Genomic DNA, 21,597 nt, shown 5'->3' with positions numbered 1-21,597 from the left:
CTGAAGAATGGTGGATGTATTAGTCAGATGTCTTACTGCTGGAACCAAGGACCTGACACCCACAATTTAAAGGAGTTTATTTGGCTCGCAGTTTCACTGGATTCAGTCCATGGTCAGTTGCCTTCCATGGCAGAAACATTGAAATGGAAGAGCATGGCAGAGCAAGGCTGCTTGGTTCAAGGCAGGCAGAAAGCAGAGCAGGGTGATGGTGCTAGAGCGGAGAGGGTAAGGGCTAGTCATAGCGCCCAAGGCCACACCTCCACGATCCCTCCAGCCATGCCCAGAAGTGTGCTGTATCAGTCACCTTGGAGATTCCCAAGCCAAGCAAGTTGACAGCTTGCTTTAACCATCATGGCAGGCAAGTGGTACACGTGGCAAAGCTCAGATTTACTTCTATTCTAAATATAAGGCCTGAGAATTAAGAGAGGTATTGGGATATTTCTAGTACAAAGGCAGGAGGAAAAGATGTATCCTGAGTGGAAATCCGTCAGGCAGGAAAAGTTGTATTCTGTTACTTGAGACCAAGTCTGGGTGAGCCTGCTTTTGTTCTGTTTGGACGAGGGTTACCCCTATTAGGGAGGAAAATTTGCTTTACTCAGTCTGCTCATTTAAATATTTCCCTCATCCCAACTGCCTGGCCCACAGATATCCAGAATGATTGTTGGCCCAAATGTCCAGACACCCTATATCCAGTCAAGTTGACACATAGAATTAATCATTACTCACGAAGCTGGTCATTCTCCTGTTGGTGCCATGATTTCTGTGAAGCCTGTGCACTGTGGTCACTGAATGGAGGGAAGGTGAAGGGGCCATTAGAGAAGTGAGAAGCTGGTCTCTCATGGAGCTCAATGCAGCACACAATGCTTTTGTCTTTCAGTGTACAGAGACATCCTGGCTTGTGGCAGAGGGGACTCGTTTTTTATAAGAGCCCACTTTGAGTGTGAGAAGGAATCTCCGCAGAGCCTGGCCTTTTCCCGTGGGGAGGTCTTCCGTGTAGTGGACACACTGTATGATGGCAAGCTGGGCCACTGGCTGGCTGTGAGGATCGGAAATGAACTGGAGAAAGGCTTAATCCCCAACAGAAGCAGGTATGTGAGGTTGCCTGTTCCCACACACACACCCCTTTGGTCCTTTATGCTAGGAAAAACAGCAGACCCACCCTAAAAGGAAATCTGTGTGCTTTCATTGTTGGTTATCTCCTTTTTGTTTATGGAGAGTGGCCTGGAACTGTGGTGTCCATTTGCTATGAGTACTTAGCATCACATGGTTGCTTGTTGCCTGTGGCTGTGTTTGACAGTTTCCTAATAAGCGTCCCTGTCCAGGCCTTGCACAGGACACAAAAATAGGTTCTGAGTGGCTGTATGCACCAGCATACCTCTGATTCCCATCTTTGGGAGTGGCTTGTATGCCCCAGTGAAGATCTGTTGATGCTGTAGTAACCTAGGAAAGACACGTATTTTATCAAGGGTTGCAGGTGTGTTTACTGTAGCCTAAAGCAAATGAGCCAGACTTAATGTGTTTATCATGGAGTTATTTCTGGTTGGCTTCCCAGGGACCCTGTCTTTCTCTGCCTCTATTGGGCAGCAAAGATGCCCACCTTCTGCCCTTGGAAATATCTTCATTGTCAAGCCAAGTCTTGTAATCCAGCTTCTTAAGTAAAACTGATTAGGTCTGTTTAATGGAAGGCCCATGAGCCGTATTTCCTGGCTTTAGAGATTTGCTTCCGATGATTTCTCCCCTCAGAGCTGAACAGATGGCCAGTGTCCAGAATGGCCAGAGGGACAATGCTGGGGACAGGGCCGATTTTTGGAGAATGCGTGGTCAGAGATCTGGGGCAAAGAAGAACCTGAGGAAGAGCCGAGAAGACCTGACAGCCGCTGTGTCAGTGAGCACCAAATTCCCAGCGTATGAAAGGGTTCTGCTGCGAGAAGGTGAGGAAGTCACCGTTTTCAAACCAGAACAGTCAGGTGGCAGCTTACTGTGTCACTTACACCCGAGGCAGGGGAAGAGTTGGAATCTTAACTCTATTAAGGAAGTAAAGGTCCAGACTTCTTAAGGGAGGTAAATTTCCGTAACCAATAAAAGATTTCAGTACCACAGTTGAGAAGTTTTTGCATGCTACCCACTGCAGCATTATCTTTAAAAATGGCAGAGTGGGTGATGAGGGCATAGTCTCCAGGAAGGAACTGGGTTCCATCAATTTCTTTGATTGCTTGAGTGATTTCTTTGATTTATTTTCAGAAGCCTGCATAATACTTTTGTGTCTTATCTGAATGTCTGGTTTCTTTTCTCATTTCAGCTGGTTTTAAGAGACCTGTGGTGTTATTTGGCCCCATAGCAGATGTAGCGATGGAAAAGTTGACAAATGAGTTACCTGACTTGTTTCAAACAGCCAGTAAGTCTGTCAGGGATATTTTCTCTGTACATTTTTAAAAAATTATCACATGCCCTTCACCTGGAGTCACTAGTTGTTAACATTTTGTTACAGACTTTTTTCCTCCACCACTTGCCCGTGCATAGGCACACATGTGTGCACATGCCTATCTTCACAAGTCACTACAGAACCATTTGAAAGTTTCAGTTGCAGACATTTTATTCCAGAGCTATATGTGTGAGTCTCCTGAGAATAAGACTGTTCTTTGCTGCATTCATAATACTGTTATCAGTTCAGTGATTGAGAAATTTAACATTGATATAATGTTACAGATTGAGATCCCTAATCTGAAAATCACAAATCCAAAACGATCCAATATCTGAAGATTTTGAGTGCTAACATGATATAGCACATGTGAAAAATTCCACACTGACCCTATGACAGATAGCTATCAAAATACAAGCCCCCAGAAAATAGCATGTGACATTCCCTTCAATCTCTGTGTATGAGATATGTGTGAAACAAATAGTTTTGGGCTCTAGGATTTAGCCCAGTGGTTCAAGCACTTGCTTGGTAAGCGAGAAGTGGTGAGTTCGATTCCTGGTACCAAAAGAAAAGAAAATATGTATTTGTTTAAAACAAATAGTTTTTATGTTCGGTCTTGGTTCTACTTCCTAGATATCATCTTTTTTATGTTTGCAAATACTCTAAAATCCAAATCACTTCTGTTCCTAGGCAGTTCTGATGAGGGAAACTCATCACAGTTTAGGAATACATGGTCGCTTTTTCTAGTTTCTTTGATTGTCCCAATTACTTCATACTTTTTACTTCTTTTTTTTAAGTTCAGGATGGGACCAAGAATCATGCATTAAATTTGATATTATGTCTTTTTATGATTTTTCTTACGTATTTTTATTCACTTTTTTCTCAATTACCTGGGACATTGGTGTTTTGAGGATCGCAAGCCATGGAGCATTCCCTATTGGACTGCTTGTTCCTCCACGTTAGAGTTCAGATGAGCGGGGCTGGGAGTAGAGTTCGGCGGTGGGGCACTTGGTGAGCACGCATGAGGCGCTGTGTCCGACCCTCATCACAGCAGCCAGTTGTAGTTAAACAAGGGATGTGGCCTTGCAGTTGTATCTCATGATGTCAGGCGTCCCATCACCAGTGCAAGCTGGAGCATTTGGTTGTCATTGATCACTAAAAGAATTCTTTATTTTTGCTATTACAGAAACAGAACCAAAAGATGCAGGGTCTGAGAAATCTACTGGAGTAGTTCGGTTAAATACTGTGAGACAAATTATTGAGCAGGTGAGAAAATCTGTCAGTAAGCCGTGCTGTCAGAAAGAATGGAATTAGTTGTCTACTGTCTATTTTTAGTATTGAGTCTGTACTGAAACTGTCCTTTAATGTTCCTGATAAAAGTTAATGTAAATGTGAACTATTTTGCTATGTGGGAATGTTTTGATTATTTTTAAGTCTCAGCATTATTCTAAATGTTTGTTTGTATTGGGATTGAACCCAGAGCCTTCACAATGAACTACATCCTTAGCTCTTCCCTTTCCTCTTCCCCTCCTCCTCCTTCCTGCTCCTCTTTCTTCTTTTTTTGAAACAAGATCTTTGTTGGGTCACTAAGTTGTACAGACTGGGCTCAAAGTTGGCGATCCTCAGACTTCAGCCTCCCCGAGTACTGGGTTACAGGCATGCACCATCACCCCCAGCCCAAATACTAAATAATAACCTTTTAACATTAGGCCCAGTCTGAGAGGAGTTCCAGGCCCGCTGGTGGGTGTCTGAGACTAGGCGTAGTACTCAGCCCATAGAGTCATCGTCTTTCCTGTGCTTACACATGTATGATACAGTGTAGTTTATAAATGAGGTACATAGAGGTGTTAGACACATTGAGTAATAACTGATAATAACATAGAACAGTAAAACAATATACTGTAATAAAATTGTGTGTAAATTGTGGTCTATCAAAATAGCATACCGTGCTCTACTCGCCTTTCTTTTAGCTGTTGACCTCAGGTAATTGAAATTGGGGAAAGTGAAATTAGAAGTGCTAACTAGTTTATTGTCGTGAAATGGACCTAATGTGGAAAGAAAGTGGCTCTGTGTTTTTTAATTGAAATGCACATTTTTCTGGTTCAGCGCTTTGTTACTAAAATATAAAATAAACTCTGTGCAATGCTGTGTCCCTTCTCCCCGCCACTGACAGGACAAGCATGCACTGCTAGACGTGACTCCAAAAGCCGTAGACCTGTTGAATTATACCCAGTGGTTTCCAATTGTGATATTTTTCAACCCAGACTCCAGACAAGGTGTTAAAATCATGAGGCAGAGGCTGAATCCATCATCCAATAAAAGTTCTCGAAAGTTGTATGACCAAGCCAACAAACTCAAGAAAACCTGTGCACATCTTTTTACAGGTATGTGAATGTTTAAAGGTAGCCTACATTCAAAAGTGACAAATAGAGAAGTGAAAAATGCAAGGGAAAAAATAATAAGTGCTTAATGTTGTGAAATGGCGTATGGGCTCCATGGCATTTTCACAGTGAAGTTTGTAAGTCTGACCGAAAATGGCACTGGTCATTTTGGTGAGGTTCAGACTGGTTTGTGGGTCTGCCAGGCTGGGGCTGAACCTGCTTCACAGCCTGTGACCCCCACTTCTACACGGATCATGCGTCCTTGTTTCCCTCTTTCCTTCAATGTGTGCAACTCAGGTGTTAGAAACTTGTTTTGTTGATTAGTTTTAAATGGCCAAATACAAACTTGAAGATTCTAGATATTGAATGGCACAAGGATTTGTTACATCTAAATTTTAGGTCTGATAATATGGTGATTTAAAAAAAAAAAAAAACTTTTTAGAAATTCACTCTAAATAAAATACTTATAGATGACCTAATAGGATATCTGGAATTTGCCTAAGCAATCGGCAATGAAAGTAGAAGATGGATCTAGATAAGACTGGCCGGGAATCATTGCTGAAGCAAGTTGTTGTATGCTTGGAGTTCATTAAATTATGTTAAAAATTTTCTATAATATATTTTTTAAAAAGATTGCTAAGAAGCAATTGCAGCTGTTACTTGTGACAGTGAAGTAATCTAAAAATGATGTTTTAGTGAATATGTGGACTATAAAAATGACTAGTTCTGTGAACATAGTATAATGAGTTTAAAAGGACACTTGTATTTTGGTCACACAGTACTTTGTGAGTGCAACAGGAGGACACTGCATGGATGTATCTTCAGGATAATGATAGCTCCTTTGAGTTCTATGCCACCAGCATTGGCCTTTGTCACTTTTGGCCTGATACTGGGGAGGAAGATGCCGGTGTGTGCATGTGTGTTTATCTACATTAAACTCTTGTTTTACTGACACTCAGATTTTCTCATTAGAGATGCATTAGTATTCCTATGGCAAAATGTCATAACTGAGAGAGAGCTTAATAAATGCCAGGAGGAAGCCATCTATCGTGAACTAGATTTCTGTGAAGTAGTCAAAAGAGTTTGTGCTTTCCTTATATTCATGTGTATCTTTTCTGTCACTTATACTACCTGCTACAGTTTAATCCACAATGTCCCCAAAAGTTTCATTGTGTTCAGAGGTAGAGATTTAGAGGGTAATTGGATCACGGGAACAGTATACAGGGTTCCTCAGTTTGTGAGCGTAATTCTTTCCATGATTCTGGTTACACCCGAATTGTACATGTGCCACAGTATTCATCAGTGGGCTAATCCATTGGTAAGTTCCTATTTGAATGTGCTGTCAGGGATGAGGCCTGGTTACAAGAGGTGGGTCACTGGAATGGTGACCTGTGTGTCTTGTCCTTGGCTTCGCCCTCACCTACTCTGCTTTCTGGTTGCTATGGGATGAGCAGCTTTCCTCCACCATGTTTTTTCTGCATCGGAGCCAACCATAGACTGAGCTCTGCAACTGTGAGCCAAAATCAATTTTTGGATGTTAGGTATTTTGTCCAATAACAGAAAAGTGAGTAATATACTACTAATAGTATAAATAATCATTGCTGTTAACAGTAGTAATGGGGAACAGTGGTGTAGTTGTCCCTGTGTGCAGTCTTATTGGGCCAGGAGAAGGGCCCAGCTTCTCCGTAGTCATAGTTCAGTCTATGGATTGAACCTAGAGTGAAATGGTCACATCTCTGATAATTTACACTAAGGACATAACAGTATTATTCTGATGCTGAAAGGGGTCATAAACAGGTTGGTCATTCGTTGTGCAAAATGCTTAGGACCAGAAATGTTTCAAGTTTTGGATTTTGGAGTATTTGCATGGATTATCTCAGGACTGTGACCCCCAACTTACACACAAAACTCACTAATATATACAATTTAATGCATTGCCTATAGGGGATTTTAAAATATGTTGAATAGTTTTGTACATGAAACAAGATTTCATGGTATAAAATTTTTCACTTGTGGCATAACGATGAGTCTCAGTTTTGGTTCATAGAGCATTCAGATTTTGTGTTTTTGGATCACTTAGTAATACAGTTCCTGCTTTTAATAAACAAGAAAACCAAAGCCTGTGTGCTTGTGAATGATATTAATAGCTCCCACTTAAATTGCACTTTAATTTCCTTGCCTTTAATTCCACTTCCTATCTTACAGTATCACACAGTGAAAAGATTTCTGTGTCATTATTTAGTCTTTGAAAAGCTGGGTGGTGGGGAAGGAATCTTGTATCAGCTGAAAAACTCAGCTGTGTCAGGAAGCACTTGATTTCCTGAGGGACCATGGAGGGTCTGTGGGCCACAGGGAGTAGATAAAAGGGCGTTGGGCCCCCAGCTGGGTCCGGTGCTATGGTTCATCCATTTATGTCACACTTGAATGTTGGCCCAGCCACAGGAAGAGCTTTGTAAGGTGTAATTCGCATACCATGCCATTTGCCCGTTCGAAGCATAAGCTTTGGTGGGTTTGGTATATTTAGAGTTGTGTAGGCGTCACCACAATCACTTTGAGAGTGTTTCTTTGCTCCCCGAAGAAGCCTCACACCTGTTAGCAATAACTTGTCATTACTCCTCACTCCTGCACTGGCCCTCGCTGCTGCCTTTGGTGCTTCCCCCTTCGGTGGCTGGGATGGGGAAGCTCTCACTACACACTTGCCCAGCTGGACATGGATGTGCTCCAAACCCCAGTGCTCCAGCCAGGGTGGCGACCGAGTGAGGGTTCTTTCAGAATGTCTCTCTCAGGTTTGAAAGCCATGTCCAGCCTATCAAAGGGGCACAGGTCTAACCTCAAGGTTAGTAGTAGCATGAACTTACTAATACATATTGCAGAACATCACGGAAGCTGCAAATCCAAGTGGGAAAGCGAACAGTAAGCCAGAGGTCCTTGATTCAGGGTCATGATGGCAGCACCGTGGTGGTGCACCCCTTGTTCAGAGAGGCCAAGTGCATGATGTGGCTGCTCCCAGCCGTTGTGAGGACCCTAACGAAGCAGCTACTATGATTCTGTTTTATTCCAGTTTAGACTGTGAACGCAGTAAGAGGTTTTGTGACTTTATCAGTAGCATGAACGTATTTTCTGTATTGCTTTTTTTTCAAAGAAAATTATTTTTATTACTATTTTAGGCATACGTAATGATCACATTCATCATAGGGAATTTGTATCTGTGTATGATATAACTTGATTCTTTTTCTCTCCATCCCCCTACCATTCTCTTCAACCTCTGTTCCCTTTCTTATTTACAAAAACTTTATTTCAATTTTTTCCTTGTCTCTTCTGTTTACTTTTCCCTTCTTTTCTACCTTTCCTTGTTCCCTTTGCCATTGGAACATTTTCTTCCATTTCACAATACCTATTATACATTTTGGTTATTTACACTGTCAGTTTCTCACTCCAGAGAAACAGTGCAATATTTATGTGTGTGTGTGATTAATTTCACTTACGAGTATGGTCTCAAGGTGCATCCCTTTACTAGAAACATCTCAAGTTTACCCTTCTCCGGGGCAGAGTAGTACTGCATTACATACAAAAGCCACATCTTCTTTATGCATTCACCAGCTGATGGTAACTTGGACTGTTTCCAAGATTTAGCTGTTACAAACTGTGCCACTGTATATGGGTGTGCATATATCGCTGTGGTATGATGCCTTTAATTCTTTCAGGAAGATACTAAGAAGGGGAATAGCTGAACCAATTGGGACCTAAGACTTGGGTTTTTGAAGAATATTCGCACTGATTTCTTAAATGGCCCTTGTAACTTTTGAATTTTCTTTATGATGAATACAGGCTGTACCTACACTAGACAGCTCCAACAGAAAGCTTTAACAGGTCATTTAGCATTGTTCATACATTTTGAACAAATCACCCATTTGATCTCTGGGGTATACAATCCCACTTTCACATTTAAGTACATGGCATCATATTCTAGCTATGAGCACAATAATCTTTGCAAAGTACCAGTGTAAGGGCACAAAAACCCATGGCATCAAGGCTAATTTTTCTTGGGTTGTCCAATGTATCACTGTTCTCATGCTGTAAATAATTAATAACCCAGGAAATTGTAAACTCATTCAAGATTTTCCAAGGTCAGTGTTCGAGCTTCTTAAATGAAAGAAAGCTGTATGTTACTTCAAAGAAAATCTAAAGCGTAATTGCTTGCAAATTTGACTAATGATTCCTTGGGGGCTTGAGAACTGATACACCATCCAATAAAAAGCCATGATACAATTTTTAAAAATCTTATTTACCTTCATTCTGATAATTTTAGATTCAACTTCATTATTATCTTGGGTCAGTTCGTTTATCTGGTTTATTTCCATTGGGTTCATAATATATATTGCCAAAGAACAGCTATTTATGTTGTACTTTTTTGTGTTTTATATCTGTGTTCCAGATTTGTGTCTTGGGATAAGCTGTGTAGTATAATGACTAAGGAAATAGGCTCTGAATACAAACTTCTGAGTTTGTGTTTAGGTTCCTTTCTTTGCATGGCGTGAACTATGAGCTAATTAGTTTCACAACCGTGCTTTGGTTTCTCCCCTACATGACAATGATAGCAATTTTTACCTTACAGAGACCGTGTAAGCTTGAAATGTACCGATCCATGTCAAGTGCCTGAAATAATTATAAGTAAGGGCTGGTATATAAGATACATTTTGAAAAAAAAATTACTTGAATACACACCAGTTGAATTAGGTTAATCTTAATATTCCAAAATGTTTAAGACTATCAAGATTTCAAATACTGGGGCTGGGGATTTAGCTCAGCGGCATAAGCACCTGCCTTGCAAGCAGGCGGTCGTGAGTTCGATCCCTGGTGCCGATAAAAAGGAAAAAAGACCAAAAAAAAAAAAAAAAAGATTTCAAATACTGAAGTGTTTAGAAGTATGAAATAGATGATGACATATTTAGTTTTATTAGAGATAATAGTGTTTTGTCTTATCTACATACCTACATAGTCATCTTTAAAATACGGTAATTTTATTTTAAATCCATTACGGGTGTTCCTGAAAACATGCTCTGTTAAAAATATACTTTCTGAAGGTAGCTTTTCTAAAAAATTGATATTCTGAGAAGAAAAGACATTTTTAGCTTTGTCATGTCTGTCTATAATGTAAACTGCAGCAATTAGGTGGTTAGTGGCATTCAACCAAAAGGATTTGGTACTCACTGAAGTAGGACAAAAAATACAGTGAACCTTTGACTTAGGAACTCAGTTCATTCCCAAGGGCTGGTTATAACTAAAGATGTCAGTGGAGGCTCCGGGCTGGTCATAACTCAAGACTTTGGTCATCAGTTAAAACTAAAATACCAGTCATAACTCCAGGATCCACTGTATGTTTTGTAAAGTAGCTTCCTGAGTAAGCATTGCTCTAGAAATTGATGCAAAGCTTTTTGTTTACATTTCTCTAGCTACAATCAACCTCAATTCAGCCAATGACAGCTGGTTTGGCAGCTTGAAAGACACCATTCAGAATCAGCAAGGACAAGCAGTGTGGGTCTCTGAAGGAAAGGTATGTGGCCTTGATTTGCTGCTGTGAGGTGAGAGTCCTTGTGCTGCATCTTTCCTCAAGAGGGCGGTGAATGTAGGAAGTGATGCTAACACATGTATTCATCAGGTCTGCAATGCTACGAATTTTCCTACAGAGTGAGAAAATGAAGACACTTTTAAAAGAAAAGCAGGATGTGATGAATGCAACCCTACATTCACTTCCCTTTTACTTTAACGTAGTAACTAGTGTTGTATTCCAAGTACACTAATCAGAGCTTACAAGATCTTGTGCTGAGCTCCACAGCTTACTAAGATCATGGGAAACTTTAGAGTGCAGATGAGAGGCAAGGTTGAGGACCATGGAGAATACAGTTATTACAAGAAAGAAAAGCTGATGAAACTGGGACTGTTTGCTTTAGAAGAGGTTGATAGAGACTGGGTTGTGGTACTAGGAGTTTCATTAGGTGACGTGAGAGCATCTACATCTCTAAAAGCTGGAAAGCGTCTCATCTATTAGGGAGGTTTACACACTGCTGTGCCGCAGTGGGGGAAGATGAGACATTGCAGAATCTGCCTTCCCTTTGGTGCTGCTGTCCTGTGCTCCACCTGAACTGAGGTAGTTCCTGAGCTTTAATCAGGGTGATTTCGTTAGAGAACTAATGACTTCTGGCTTTCCAGGAACTGGATGGTTAGTCCGTGTATATCTGGCACTTACCAAGTGCTGTCCAATCTGGAAGGCTTTGTGCCAGCTTCCCTGGGGAGGACAAGTTAATCAGGGCATAACTACCACCCTCAGAGATCTGGCAATCTTGTAGATGGTTGACTGTGCACAGCACAAGGCAGTGTGCATGTATTCTTTGGAGATAGGTCTGGGCCATGGAAGAAAAGCACCACAAGTAGTGAAAGCATTGTGGAATAGGGGGGATGGCAACAGTGATAGGCTAGACAGTCCCTAATTTGGGTCCCTCCACAAAATTCAGCAGAGTATCTACACTGGATCAAAGCCAAGTGGCTTCAGGAAACTAAAGATGTATTCCTTGTCTAGCATGCAGCAAGGTTTCAGACACTTGGCCAAGCCCTTGGGAGTGTTTTTTGGGTCTCCGCTCCCTGGGGCCCTGGCAGACGCCACTGACCGCCCAAAACAAATTCCTCTAGATTGAAGGGATGGATGATGACCCCGACGACCACATGTCCTACTTAACCGCCTTGGGCGCGGACTATCTGAGTTGTGACAGCCGCCTCATCAGTGACTTTGAAGACACCGACGGCGAAGGAGGTGCCTACACTGACAATGAGCTGGATGAGCCAGCCGAGGAGCCACTAGTGTCTTCCATCACCCGCTCCTCGGAGCCGGTGCAGCACGAGGAGGTGAGGGGAGGCAGGTGCAGGCTGCCAGGCCCGGGGCAGGAGAAATAGGTTCCAGTGTTTCACTGAATTCTTCTGGATAGATATTAACTCAGGGTGCTGTGAAGGGATTCCTGAGGGTTGGAGCAGGTGACAGTCAGGGAGCCTGCACTCTGAGTCAGTGCCTCTGAGCTCAAGCTTGTAGCAGTGACCCATGGGAAAGTAGGGCCAGAAAGAGGCCAATGATCAGCACTCTTTTGCCTCAGGCATGATGGGTAACAAAATGGCTGTTAATGGCAGCTGTCCAAATTACCAGTGGAACATTCAGTTTTAAATATGACATGGCTGTGTTTACTTGTAACCTTTGATTAGGTCTCTCTCTGTACTCTTAGGAGTCCTTGCTTTTCTTCTCCACTCTGTCTTTAACCTTCTAATCTTGCTGAAGCCCCCGAGTATTTCCCCATCAGTTTCCTTCTGTCTTGTATTTCAATTTTGTGATTGACTTTATGATCCATTATGCATCTGATCACATGTACTGTGCATCACTAGCCTGTCAGTTGACTGCTTATGTGGTCCTAGAAATTACCTCATGAGTTACTAGTTTATTGGTTGCACTTTTGAGAACATTTTGGAATAATGGACTTTGTCGGTGAGATTATATGTGGATGATTATTGCCATGGGCTTCCTGTTAGCAATTCAATGCAGTGAATATTTTTCTTTATGAAATATAAATATCAAAAACAAAAAGATGAAGGAGGAAAACCCAGCCACAGAAAAATAATTACTGTATACTGCTAAAAACAAATGTCCACATTTGTGGACTCCTAAATGTCCACAGAGATAGATGCTTAAAAATGTTAATATTTCTTAATGGCAGAGAAATTTTAGACTCTAATAGGGTTTCTGGTTTTGTTTTACAACTGAGCCTTAAAGGCAGACTCTGTTTTGTAAGATGCATCCTGTTCTAAACAAGTTGTCCTAAGCGTTTGCCAGTGGAAGGATGCTAGCTGCTGCTGTCTGCCATTTTGGTGGAGAAGACCTAACTCACTCCCTCTACTTGGACTCTTACAGTTTGCAGAACTCCAGCAAAGCAGACGAGTGCTCTCTTCTCTCTGCTCAGATTTCTTGCTGTAAATGAACCTTTATGTTTTATAGAGCATAAGGAAGCTCAGCCCAGAGCCACCAGCTCAGATGAGGAGGGCTGCTAGCAGAGATCAACTTAGGGACAGTAGCCCACCCCCAGCATTCAAGCCAGAACCGCCCAAGGTATGTGGTCCAGAAGCCGCAGGATGGGAAGGAGGAGCACACAGGTGACTTGAGTCCCTGGATCGCCCAGGAAGATCAAGTACAGTGATACTGGATTGTGGTTTGGGTGAACCCAGGAGTTACAGAAAGGCAAAAAAGATAAAGGCAGTAAAAGAGAGATATATAATTTAGGACTCTTAGAGTTTATTCATTTTTCTGACTTGACAAAGGCTGCATGTTCAGAATCATCAATCTCAGAATCTATTTTTTCTTTTTCTGTCCAAGATTTCTAGCCACAGTCTGAATTGGATGCCTCAGAAAATCCTTACTGGTGATTACTAAAGAAAACAATCATTATTATCCTTTAGCATGTCTCTCATTATGAAAGCAGCTTAATTTGTCTGTTACCCAGAATAGAGTCAGCCTGAGGACCCAAGGAAGTTGTGTTATATGATTCTTTATCACCAGTCAGAATCAAAGCTGTAACTATAGGGTTTTCCTTACACCCCAATGAAATGTCTCTGTTTAGCTCAGTAATTGGGATGAGAAGAAAACAGCAATTGAATGTATGAGCTGTCAGGAGTAATTACTGAGCTTGTGCCTTGTATCAGTGAAAAACCGCAAGCAGGGCTGGAAGCAAAGTGTGAAGGAGAAATGGCTTTCTTCTGCTGCCAGGCTCTCCCAGCCCGTCACCAGGCTCATTCCCTCTGGCTGAGCACAGGTCTCCAGGCTAGGAGACACCCCCTTCCTGCAGCCATGACCTCCAAAGTCATTGTCTCAGTCCTAAAGCTGATTTGTTCTGTGATTTCCACCAAAATTCTAATCTCCAGTACAAAATGACTCCAAGTCTAATCTCCCACTAGCAATGATAGCACTTCCAGTGCCCTCTTGGTTTTTGAAAGCTCTTGATCCTCTTTGCTAGGAAGGAAAATGGGCTCAGTATGCCCGACCAGTGGCTGCTTGCCCTCCATCTTTGCTTCTTTGTCAGAATGATATTTATCCACCACCTTTGGAAACTGATCAGGAAATGGAGTGTATTAAACCATTAATATAGATTTCAAAATAACCAAAAGCCCAAGGTAAAACAAACAAAAAAACCCCATGACTTTATTCTTTGTAGATAAAACCCCAGAACAGAGAAGAATCCTATGACTTCTCCAAATCCCAGGAATACAAGTCGAACCCCTCTGCCATGGGTGGCGATGACTTTCCCAGGACCACTGCCAGAGGTTGTCCTCCCCCTGTCGCGGCGAAACCCTCCTTTGGACGATCCGTCCAGAAGCCCTCCGTCCCTGTCCCTGCCCCTGAGAGTGAGGAGGTCGAGGAGAGAATCGAGGACCAAGAGAACGCTCCCAAATCAGTCCTGGGCAAAGTGAAAATATTTGAGAAGATGGATCACAAGGCGAGACTACAGAGGCTGCAAGAGCTCCAGGAAGCACAGAACGCACAGGTAACTGTGGCCAGGCCGCCAGAGGATCCCAGTGTGTTGGCAGAATAAGGGTTTTACCTAGGTCTGGTTTCACTATAATGGCACATGGTCCTTTCCACTGCTACAGAGGCGACAGGGGTGCTAGGGTACACAGCACTGTGTGTGTCACTACAGGTTGCAGGCCATCAGCACATCTTTTTTTCTCCCAATCAAGGAATAAGAGTAAGGTTCTGCTCTCCTGCTCTTCCTACTGTGCATGGGGCTTGGAACGGAGGAGTATGGTGATAAATCGGTACCTCGCAGAAGTCATTTTAGCTAGTAAGCTTATTCTGCTCTGATGACCGAGTATAACAGACTTTAGGGGCTGAAATGGAAAAATTTTACACTTTTAGCAGTCTGAGTTTTTGTTCTTGGTACACTTGCGACCTTTCCACACCACAGAAGAATATAAATGAAGCTGTGCGTGATGGCATACGCCTGGTATCCTGGTTGCTCAGAAAGCTGAGGCAGGAGGATCACTGTACCCCAGAAATCTGAGGGCAGCCTGGGCAACATAGTGAGGATCCTTTTTTTGACATAAAGATTCCTGGAGCATATCGTGCTGCCCGGAAGGAAGACAGGGCTGTTGTCATTTAAGTATGTCACAATAATAGTGCTTCTGAGCGTTTTTGTATTTTTTTAAGTTATGATAAAATATGCTTAATATAAATTTTACTGTTTTTAAGTGCACAGTGCAGTGACAGTATGTACATTCACATTGGTCATCACCATCCACGACCAGGACTTTGCATCCTCTCCAAAATAAAACTCCACCCCTCATGCACTAGCAACCTGCGGTCTCTCCTCTGTCCAGCCCTTGGCAGCAACCGTTTGACCTGTTTATGTGCCAAGTTAGGGATCTTATATAAGTGAAGCAAGACAATATTTGTCTTTTTGTGACTAGCTTATTTTGCTTTCTGTGATGGCCTCCAGGTTCGTGCATCTTACAGCATTTGTAAAGATTATACTTCCTTTAGACATTTTCTGTCTTTGACATGTACCACTAAGTACCACATGCAACCATGAAAACTGGAGTTACGTATTTTCCCTCTTCTCAAATTAGAGTAGGAAAGTAGGACAGCAGAAGGGATGGGCCCCAGGGAACCAGAAGGAAAATAAAACAACTGGTTCACTCTTCCCTTCCTGTTCTTCCCTGATGCTACAGATTGAAATCGCTCAGAAGCATCCCAGCATCTATGCAGTTCCAATCAAAGCACCCAAGCCGGATGCCGGCCTGCCCCAGCACACAAGGTAAGGGCGCCCCGAAGAGTGAGATCCATGGTAATTTTGGTGGGTACCTGGTACCCTTTGGTACTCGTATAGTTGGAATACATTACATTACACTGCGTTAGGGTAACACATGAGGAAATTTTAGGATTTCGACCCATTTTGTCACTGTTGTGTGTGGCTGTTTGCCAAGCTCCTTAATTCCTTTGCGTCACCAATGTCAAGCCAATGTGCTGACAGGTTTTAAGGGACTGTGAGAAGATGTTGGTAGTGTTGGTGAGGGGCTGTCTGAGTCACGCTTCTCTCGGCTGAGACAAAGCACCTGCCACCCAAAGTCAGAGGCCTGGTTTATTTCCCATAGTTTGTAGAGGTGTCAGGCCAGAGTAGTGCATGGCAGAGTTGTGTCATGGAAGAAGAGCAGTAGTCCGTGGCAAGCAGGACGGGCAGAAGGCAGCAAAGCAGCGAAGAAGCGGGAGCAGCGAGTGAGGGCAGCAGCCCCCTTTCTGTCCTTTGTGTTCTGTCCAGGCTACCTGCCCTGGGGCGGGAGCACACCCTTAATCCTGGCCGGGTACTGTTGCTCCCTGCCTTCGTCCTGAATCCTGTCATCACACACCCCAGATCCCCTCACCTCCAAAAGCCCTCGCTCTGCCCACGTGAAGCTTTGGGGTGACTTCTAGCTACAGGTCGTCCTTGTAAAGTGCTGCACAGCCGTTAGGAGTCACCCTGGCATCCTTCCCTGGAAGTTTTGCATTGGATATTTTCCTGCTTCCAAACCCAGGAAAAGAATAAATAAATCATTTTTTATAGCCACTCGGACTGAGTAGTTTTGTTTTATGGCACTAGAAAACCAGAAACAGGGGCCGGGGATTTAGCTCAGCGGCATAAGCGCCTGCATTGTAAGCAGGCAGTCGTGAGTTCGATCCCTGGTACCGATAAAAACGAAAAAGACAAAAAAAAAAAAAAACCAGAAGCAAATTTTCCTTTACCAGCTGAGTAGGTCACCTGTGGCAGCGCAGAGGACTTGGTATGACTGACGCTGGTTGAACGCTCCCCGAGTGTCCCCAGGGAACTCGGGTGGGAATGGCACCCTCTGTCCAATCCTTAGCTCAGGCAGCAGCTGGCTGGCTTCCCACTCAGGACTGCAGTAGGCCTTGGCCTTGCCATTTCCTATCCTACCCCACTACTTTGTGGACCAGGAGTAGAACCCCAAGTGCCCTGGTCCCTTGGCACTGCGTGCGCGGAGGTCAGCAGTGATCAGCTCGGTGTTGCCCGCTGAGCTGAAAGCTTCAGCACCACAGGCAGCTGGAGGATGTCACGTCCTGGGGATGTGTGTAACCTCTCTCTTTGTTAGTTCTAGACCCCCCGAGCCGCAGAAAGGGCCCTCCAGATTCTCTCAGAACATGCACGGAAGTTATGGAAGCGACGCGGAGGAGGAGGAGTACCGCCAGCAGCTGGCGGAGCACTCGAAGCGCAGTTACTTTGGCCAGCCAGCCAAGTACCGGGACACTGAGTTGTAGTACTGCACACGGACTCCTCTGGCCCATCTGCCGCCGCCTCAGACGCTTCTGCGAGGCCACTGGGATGTCACTGCCACTGCAGAAATGCACCGGCGTGGTGGAAACTGAGCTCGGTGTTTTCCTGGGCGCCCCAGGTGCCAGCCAGCACATACTGAGAACCAAGGCTCTGTTTGTGGGAGCAGGGTGGGGAAGTTTATTATGGCTTTGTGCTTAGAATTGAGAGGCACACTACAGTACAGATGCTGTTACCTGCTTCAGTAAACCAAAACCTGTATTAATGCTGTTGGTGTGTTTTTAATATGTATATTAAGGAGCAATAACTCAAGCAAGCTTCAGTGGGAGGCTGAATGTGGAAAAAAGAAAAAAATACACTGTTCGACTCGAATTAAATTTAAATGTAAAGTATTTTACTATAAAGTGCCTTTGACAAGCAGTGTCTTAAATTCTCCTTTAAAGCTTTATGCAAAGCCATAATGGACTAAAACTATCTGGACTACATTTTTTATACCAGTTTAATAGCCACGGATCTTCCCTGCACTGTTTCATCTTTTCAACGTGTTCATCTTTGTAATATTTTCTATAAATTCTGATTGTACATATAATAGCTAAACCTGGTAATTGGGTTGTAAAGTGCTAAAAAGCTTGAAGGCCACGAAGTTGGTATGGAAACTTTAAGAACAGGTGCTCCACAACAGAAGATGGTTGAGAAAAGCATTTTATTTTCACTAGTGTGTGTATCGATGGCCGTCAGTTTTATAATTTAATAAAAAGAAGAACACATCATGGTAATTGGCTTTGTGGTCAGTTTCTGTGCACACGCACATTCCGTGCTGAGGATTGAAGTCAGGGTGTCAGGATGGTAAGCGTGTGCTCCGCTAGCTGCAGCCTCGCCTTCCTGGTCTAAAGTGCAACATTCGTGTCCGTCAGTGATCATTCAGTGAAAGCCTGCTCATTGTCAAACACTGGAAAATGGAGCAAATATGAGTAACAATAAAGACTGCTTATAATCTTGTGTTTGGACCCCTTGTATCCATGTCCTCCAGGTGTGTATATTTGTTGATGTCTGTGTATCATACTTGTGAGATCAGACTGTATTTGCAGTCCTGTTTCATACTTCTTCAATTACTGTTTCATTTGTGAATACTTCCCCAAGTGGTTACATTTCCCTGCACACATCATTACTAATAACCGCAGATAATACATTCTGTGACTGCTGTTTCATATTCGAATAGTTCCTCTTTTGTTGGTCTTTGGATCATTTTAGCTTCCTGCCTCTATTACAGGAAACAAATGTTTCCTGCCTTTATGTACAACCCATATTTTGTATATTAGTGATCAGTATTTCAGCCTTTGCTGCAGATAAAGTCTCAGATGTGAAATTTCTAAGAGCCTATGAACATTTTTAGTGCTCTTGGTGATGTTTATTGCTGATTGCTATCTAGAAAGTTCATATCAGTTTCCCCTCTAACATTCACTCTTGAAAGATTGATGCAGGTTTCAAATTTAGACAGGACAGTTTAGGAATTTAAGATTACATGAATCAAAAGTAGACTGACTTTGGGAAAGGAGAAGAGCCTTGGTTCCATTAAGGAGCTCTTGCCATGTAAGTGGACCTAAAGGTGTTAAGCTTGTACATCAGTGGGTAGCAGTCTGGTGTACTGATCATGGGTCATGTGTTAGTATATAACGGTCCTGGGTTGTGCCTCTGTCTGGATGCTGCAATTCCTAAACCTTCCAGTGCCGGATCGTGCATTTTGGAACAGTACTCAAGGCACTAAAAGTTGCATATCAAATAAAAATCATCTTCTGGGAATAGAAGGAAAACAAACACTGGTAAAATACATGACAGTAGAGTTTGCTTGTGTCCTTTACATACAGGACTGAGCCCTTTTACAAATCAAGGGAGGCATAGGGAGGTTGCTCCCCAGCAAGGCTGTTACCCGCTCCAGCAGTTTTGAGTTGTATTAAATGGTGCAGAGAAGCAGGACCTCTTCCCAAGAATGCCCCAAGTGTGTCCAGAGGTCACCGTGCCTTTGCTACCCATGTTTTCGTATTTGGTTTGTTCTGGAAAGGATTTAAAACTGCCTACAATACATAGGAGTAAACTGGAAACAGTGATGCGAGTAAGCAAGACAGAAGAGAGGACTGTCGGGCTAGAGAAGAAAGGGCTGGGAGCGAGGCTGGTTTTCGTGCACCACGGGGCCCAGCCGCCCCAGGGGCTGGTGTGGAACATGGGATTGGATGATGCGCATGGTTTGATTCAGTGTCTGCGAGCGCGTGTGGAAGGAAGGTTGTTTGGGGATTTCTCCCCTCCTGCATTATTTTTATTCCTGGGGCTCGAATTTGGTACCCGCATACTTACAAAGATGATTCTGGAGGTCTGTTTCTTACTCTGTTCTTGTATAACACTGCTCCAAGGACTGCACAATAAAAGTTCTCAAGAAAGGACCAGAAACAGCAGTGTAGAGGCACCAGTCTGAAGTCTGCTTGATCCCTTCTGGAGGGCCTGGGGCCGAACTCCAGAATAGGAATGTGACATGCCTGATGTCCCAAGACAAATAAGTATGTTAATCATTTTTCAGCAAAATCCATTTTACCCACAGGCTGGTGGAGGGGTGTCATCTTTTATACATGGGGTAGGTAGTGAGGAATGCAAACCTCATGCATGTTTATAGGAATAATTCAAGTTGTGCACATCAGGTTTTGGGGGCACATTCTCATCCTTCCTCTTCTCTACCTTCCAGATAGCAGGCATAAGAAACACATGCACCCTCCCCTTAGGGCCAGTTAGAAAAGCCTTATCTAATGAGGGTTTTTGAAATGAAGATGTGCAACTTCTATACAAGGCAGCCAAAGCCACAGTCACAACTGGAGATTGGGAAACCCAGCATGTGTTGTCCAAGGCCCATTGTAGCTGAACAGGAAAGGACATACAGATCAAGGCTTGTTGGGCTCCCTGGAGGGTCAGCCATGGGCCAGCCACAGACGGGTGACATTCCATAGAGGAGGAGTGTAAAGGAAAGGTCCATCCTCAAGAAACAAGAGAGGTAGTCTTAACTGCAGAAGGAGGAAAGGATCTGTAAAGGAAAGGAGGAAATTGGTCTCATTGGGATCTTGCAAGATGACTCAATGAGGAGAGCTGAAGTGTGCTTTCAGGCCCTGGTCCCTAAACCCAGAGGAGGTGACCCTTCAGTGCAGTTTTTTTTTTTTTTTTTTTTTTTTTTTCCTTTTTATCGGTACCAGGGATCGAACTCATGACTGCCTGCTTGCAAGGCAGGCACTTATGCCGCTGAGCTAAATCCCCAGCCCCTTCAGTGCAGCTCTTATAGAAGGCCACTAGCCTGCCCATCCATTTCTGTTAAGGGCTATCTGTGTGCAGGCCAAGGACCTCCAGAGCTCACCCTCAGTTGCCTCCTCCCATCCTGAAATTTTTTGGGAGAAACCACGGCTGTTTGAGGACAAGAACCTCTTGTTATGGTCACCTTCTATGCTAACTGCAAGAAGAGAGAGAAGGAATGGGTCACCAAAAAAGGCCTGTGGCATTACTGAGAAGGAAGGGCACCACTCCTGCAGCGCAATTGGGGGAGGCAGGTTGATGTACTCGGGTTACAGCCTCTGGCATAGCAGTTTCTCCTGTTTCCTTAACAGCAGCCTAGTAGCGTGGCAAGAGCCAGTAATCGGGGATTGCACCCAGTAGCCTGGCTTGGGACGTGCTGTTGTCTCCACAGCCCCAGTTACAATGACTGAATCTTTTGAAGATCTTAGACTAGAATATCAGGGTCTTCCCTAGAGTCTGAGTAGTTTATCAAGTGAGACCAAATCATTGGAATTAGGGTCTCAGTGTCCTTTTGGGAAGGAAGAAGAGGGCCCAGTGGATGTCTGGGTTGCACATCTACTGAGTTCTTCAAGGCCGGGTTGGGTTGGGTTGGGTTTTCTGTACCGTGTCTGGAAGGACTGAGAGAAATAGCATCAGAGAAAGGTCCCTGTAAAGACAGAGAAGCTTTAGGGATGCATCCAGACAAAAAGCCATAAAAGTAAATGTTCTCCAGAGAATCAGGACTTAACAATGTATAAAGAGATTTATTGTAAGGTGTTAACATGCATGGTTGTGGCGGTTGGTTTGTCGGGTATCTTCAGGAAGACCAGCAGGCAAGATATCCAGGGAAGATGTCCAGTCCGAGTCCAAAGGCAGCTGCTGGCAGAATTCCCGCTGGCCAGGGGCCGGCCTGCCTTTGTTCTGTTCAAGCCTTTGGCTGTTTGGATGAGGCCCCCACATGTCGGAGGACAGTCTGCTTTACTCAGGGTTCACCACTTGAAATGTTAGTTTCATTTAAAAATAAAACAACACCTTCACAGAAACATCCAGAATGAAGTGTGACCAAATATTGGTTATAGTAGCTTAGCCAAGTTGACAGAAAATTAACTGTCAACAATCCGCCATCACCTTCCTCAGGGGGCCACCT

At 43.5% G+C, this 21,597-nt stretch overlaps 1 protein-coding gene across 6 annotated transcripts in view; it reads left to right on the top strand.

Moving 5' to 3' along the window:
• Positions 1-18,146, top strand: part of Tjp2 (tight junction protein 2) — a 139,853-nt gene extending 121,707 nt beyond the window's left edge. For 4 of the 6 annotated variants that reach the window (XM_003472276.5, XM_063250154.1, XM_005004726.4 and 1 more), the window contains 11 exons: positions 878-1,088; positions 1,744-1,931; positions 2,300-2,395; positions 3,606-3,685; positions 4,593-4,803; positions 10,254-10,354; positions 11,488-11,700; positions 12,833-12,943; positions 14,043-14,372; positions 15,556-15,641; positions 16,969-18,146. In XM_003472276.5, the coding sequence (XP_003472324.3) occupies positions 878-1,088; positions 1,744-1,931; positions 2,300-2,395; positions 3,606-3,685; positions 4,593-4,803; positions 10,254-10,354; positions 11,488-11,700; positions 12,833-12,943; positions 14,043-14,372; positions 15,556-15,641; positions 16,969-17,134 (1,793 nt within the window). In that variant the 3' untranslated portion in view covers positions 17,135-18,146. The remainder of the gene's footprint in view (positions 1-877; positions 1,089-1,743; positions 1,932-2,299; positions 2,396-3,605; positions 3,686-4,592; positions 4,804-10,253; positions 10,355-11,487; positions 11,701-12,832; positions 12,944-14,042; positions 14,373-15,555; positions 15,642-16,968) is intronic. The other 2 variants (XM_005004729.4, XM_063250160.1) reach the window with 2 other exon arrangements.
• Positions 18,147-21,597: the final 3,451 nt, after the last annotated feature.

This window comes from Cavia porcellus, unplaced genomic scaffold (assembly GCF_034190915.1).
Source record: "Cavia porcellus strain 051 isolate PalLab524CR breed Dunkin Hartley unplaced genomic scaffold, mCavPor4.1 scaffold_1, whole genome shotgun sequence".
Classification (NCBI taxonomy): domain Eukaryota; kingdom Metazoa; phylum Chordata; class Mammalia; order Rodentia; family Caviidae; genus Cavia; species Cavia porcellus.
Note: the sequence above shows the minus strand (reverse complement) of the source record. Positions and strands in the feature narration are given on the sequence as shown.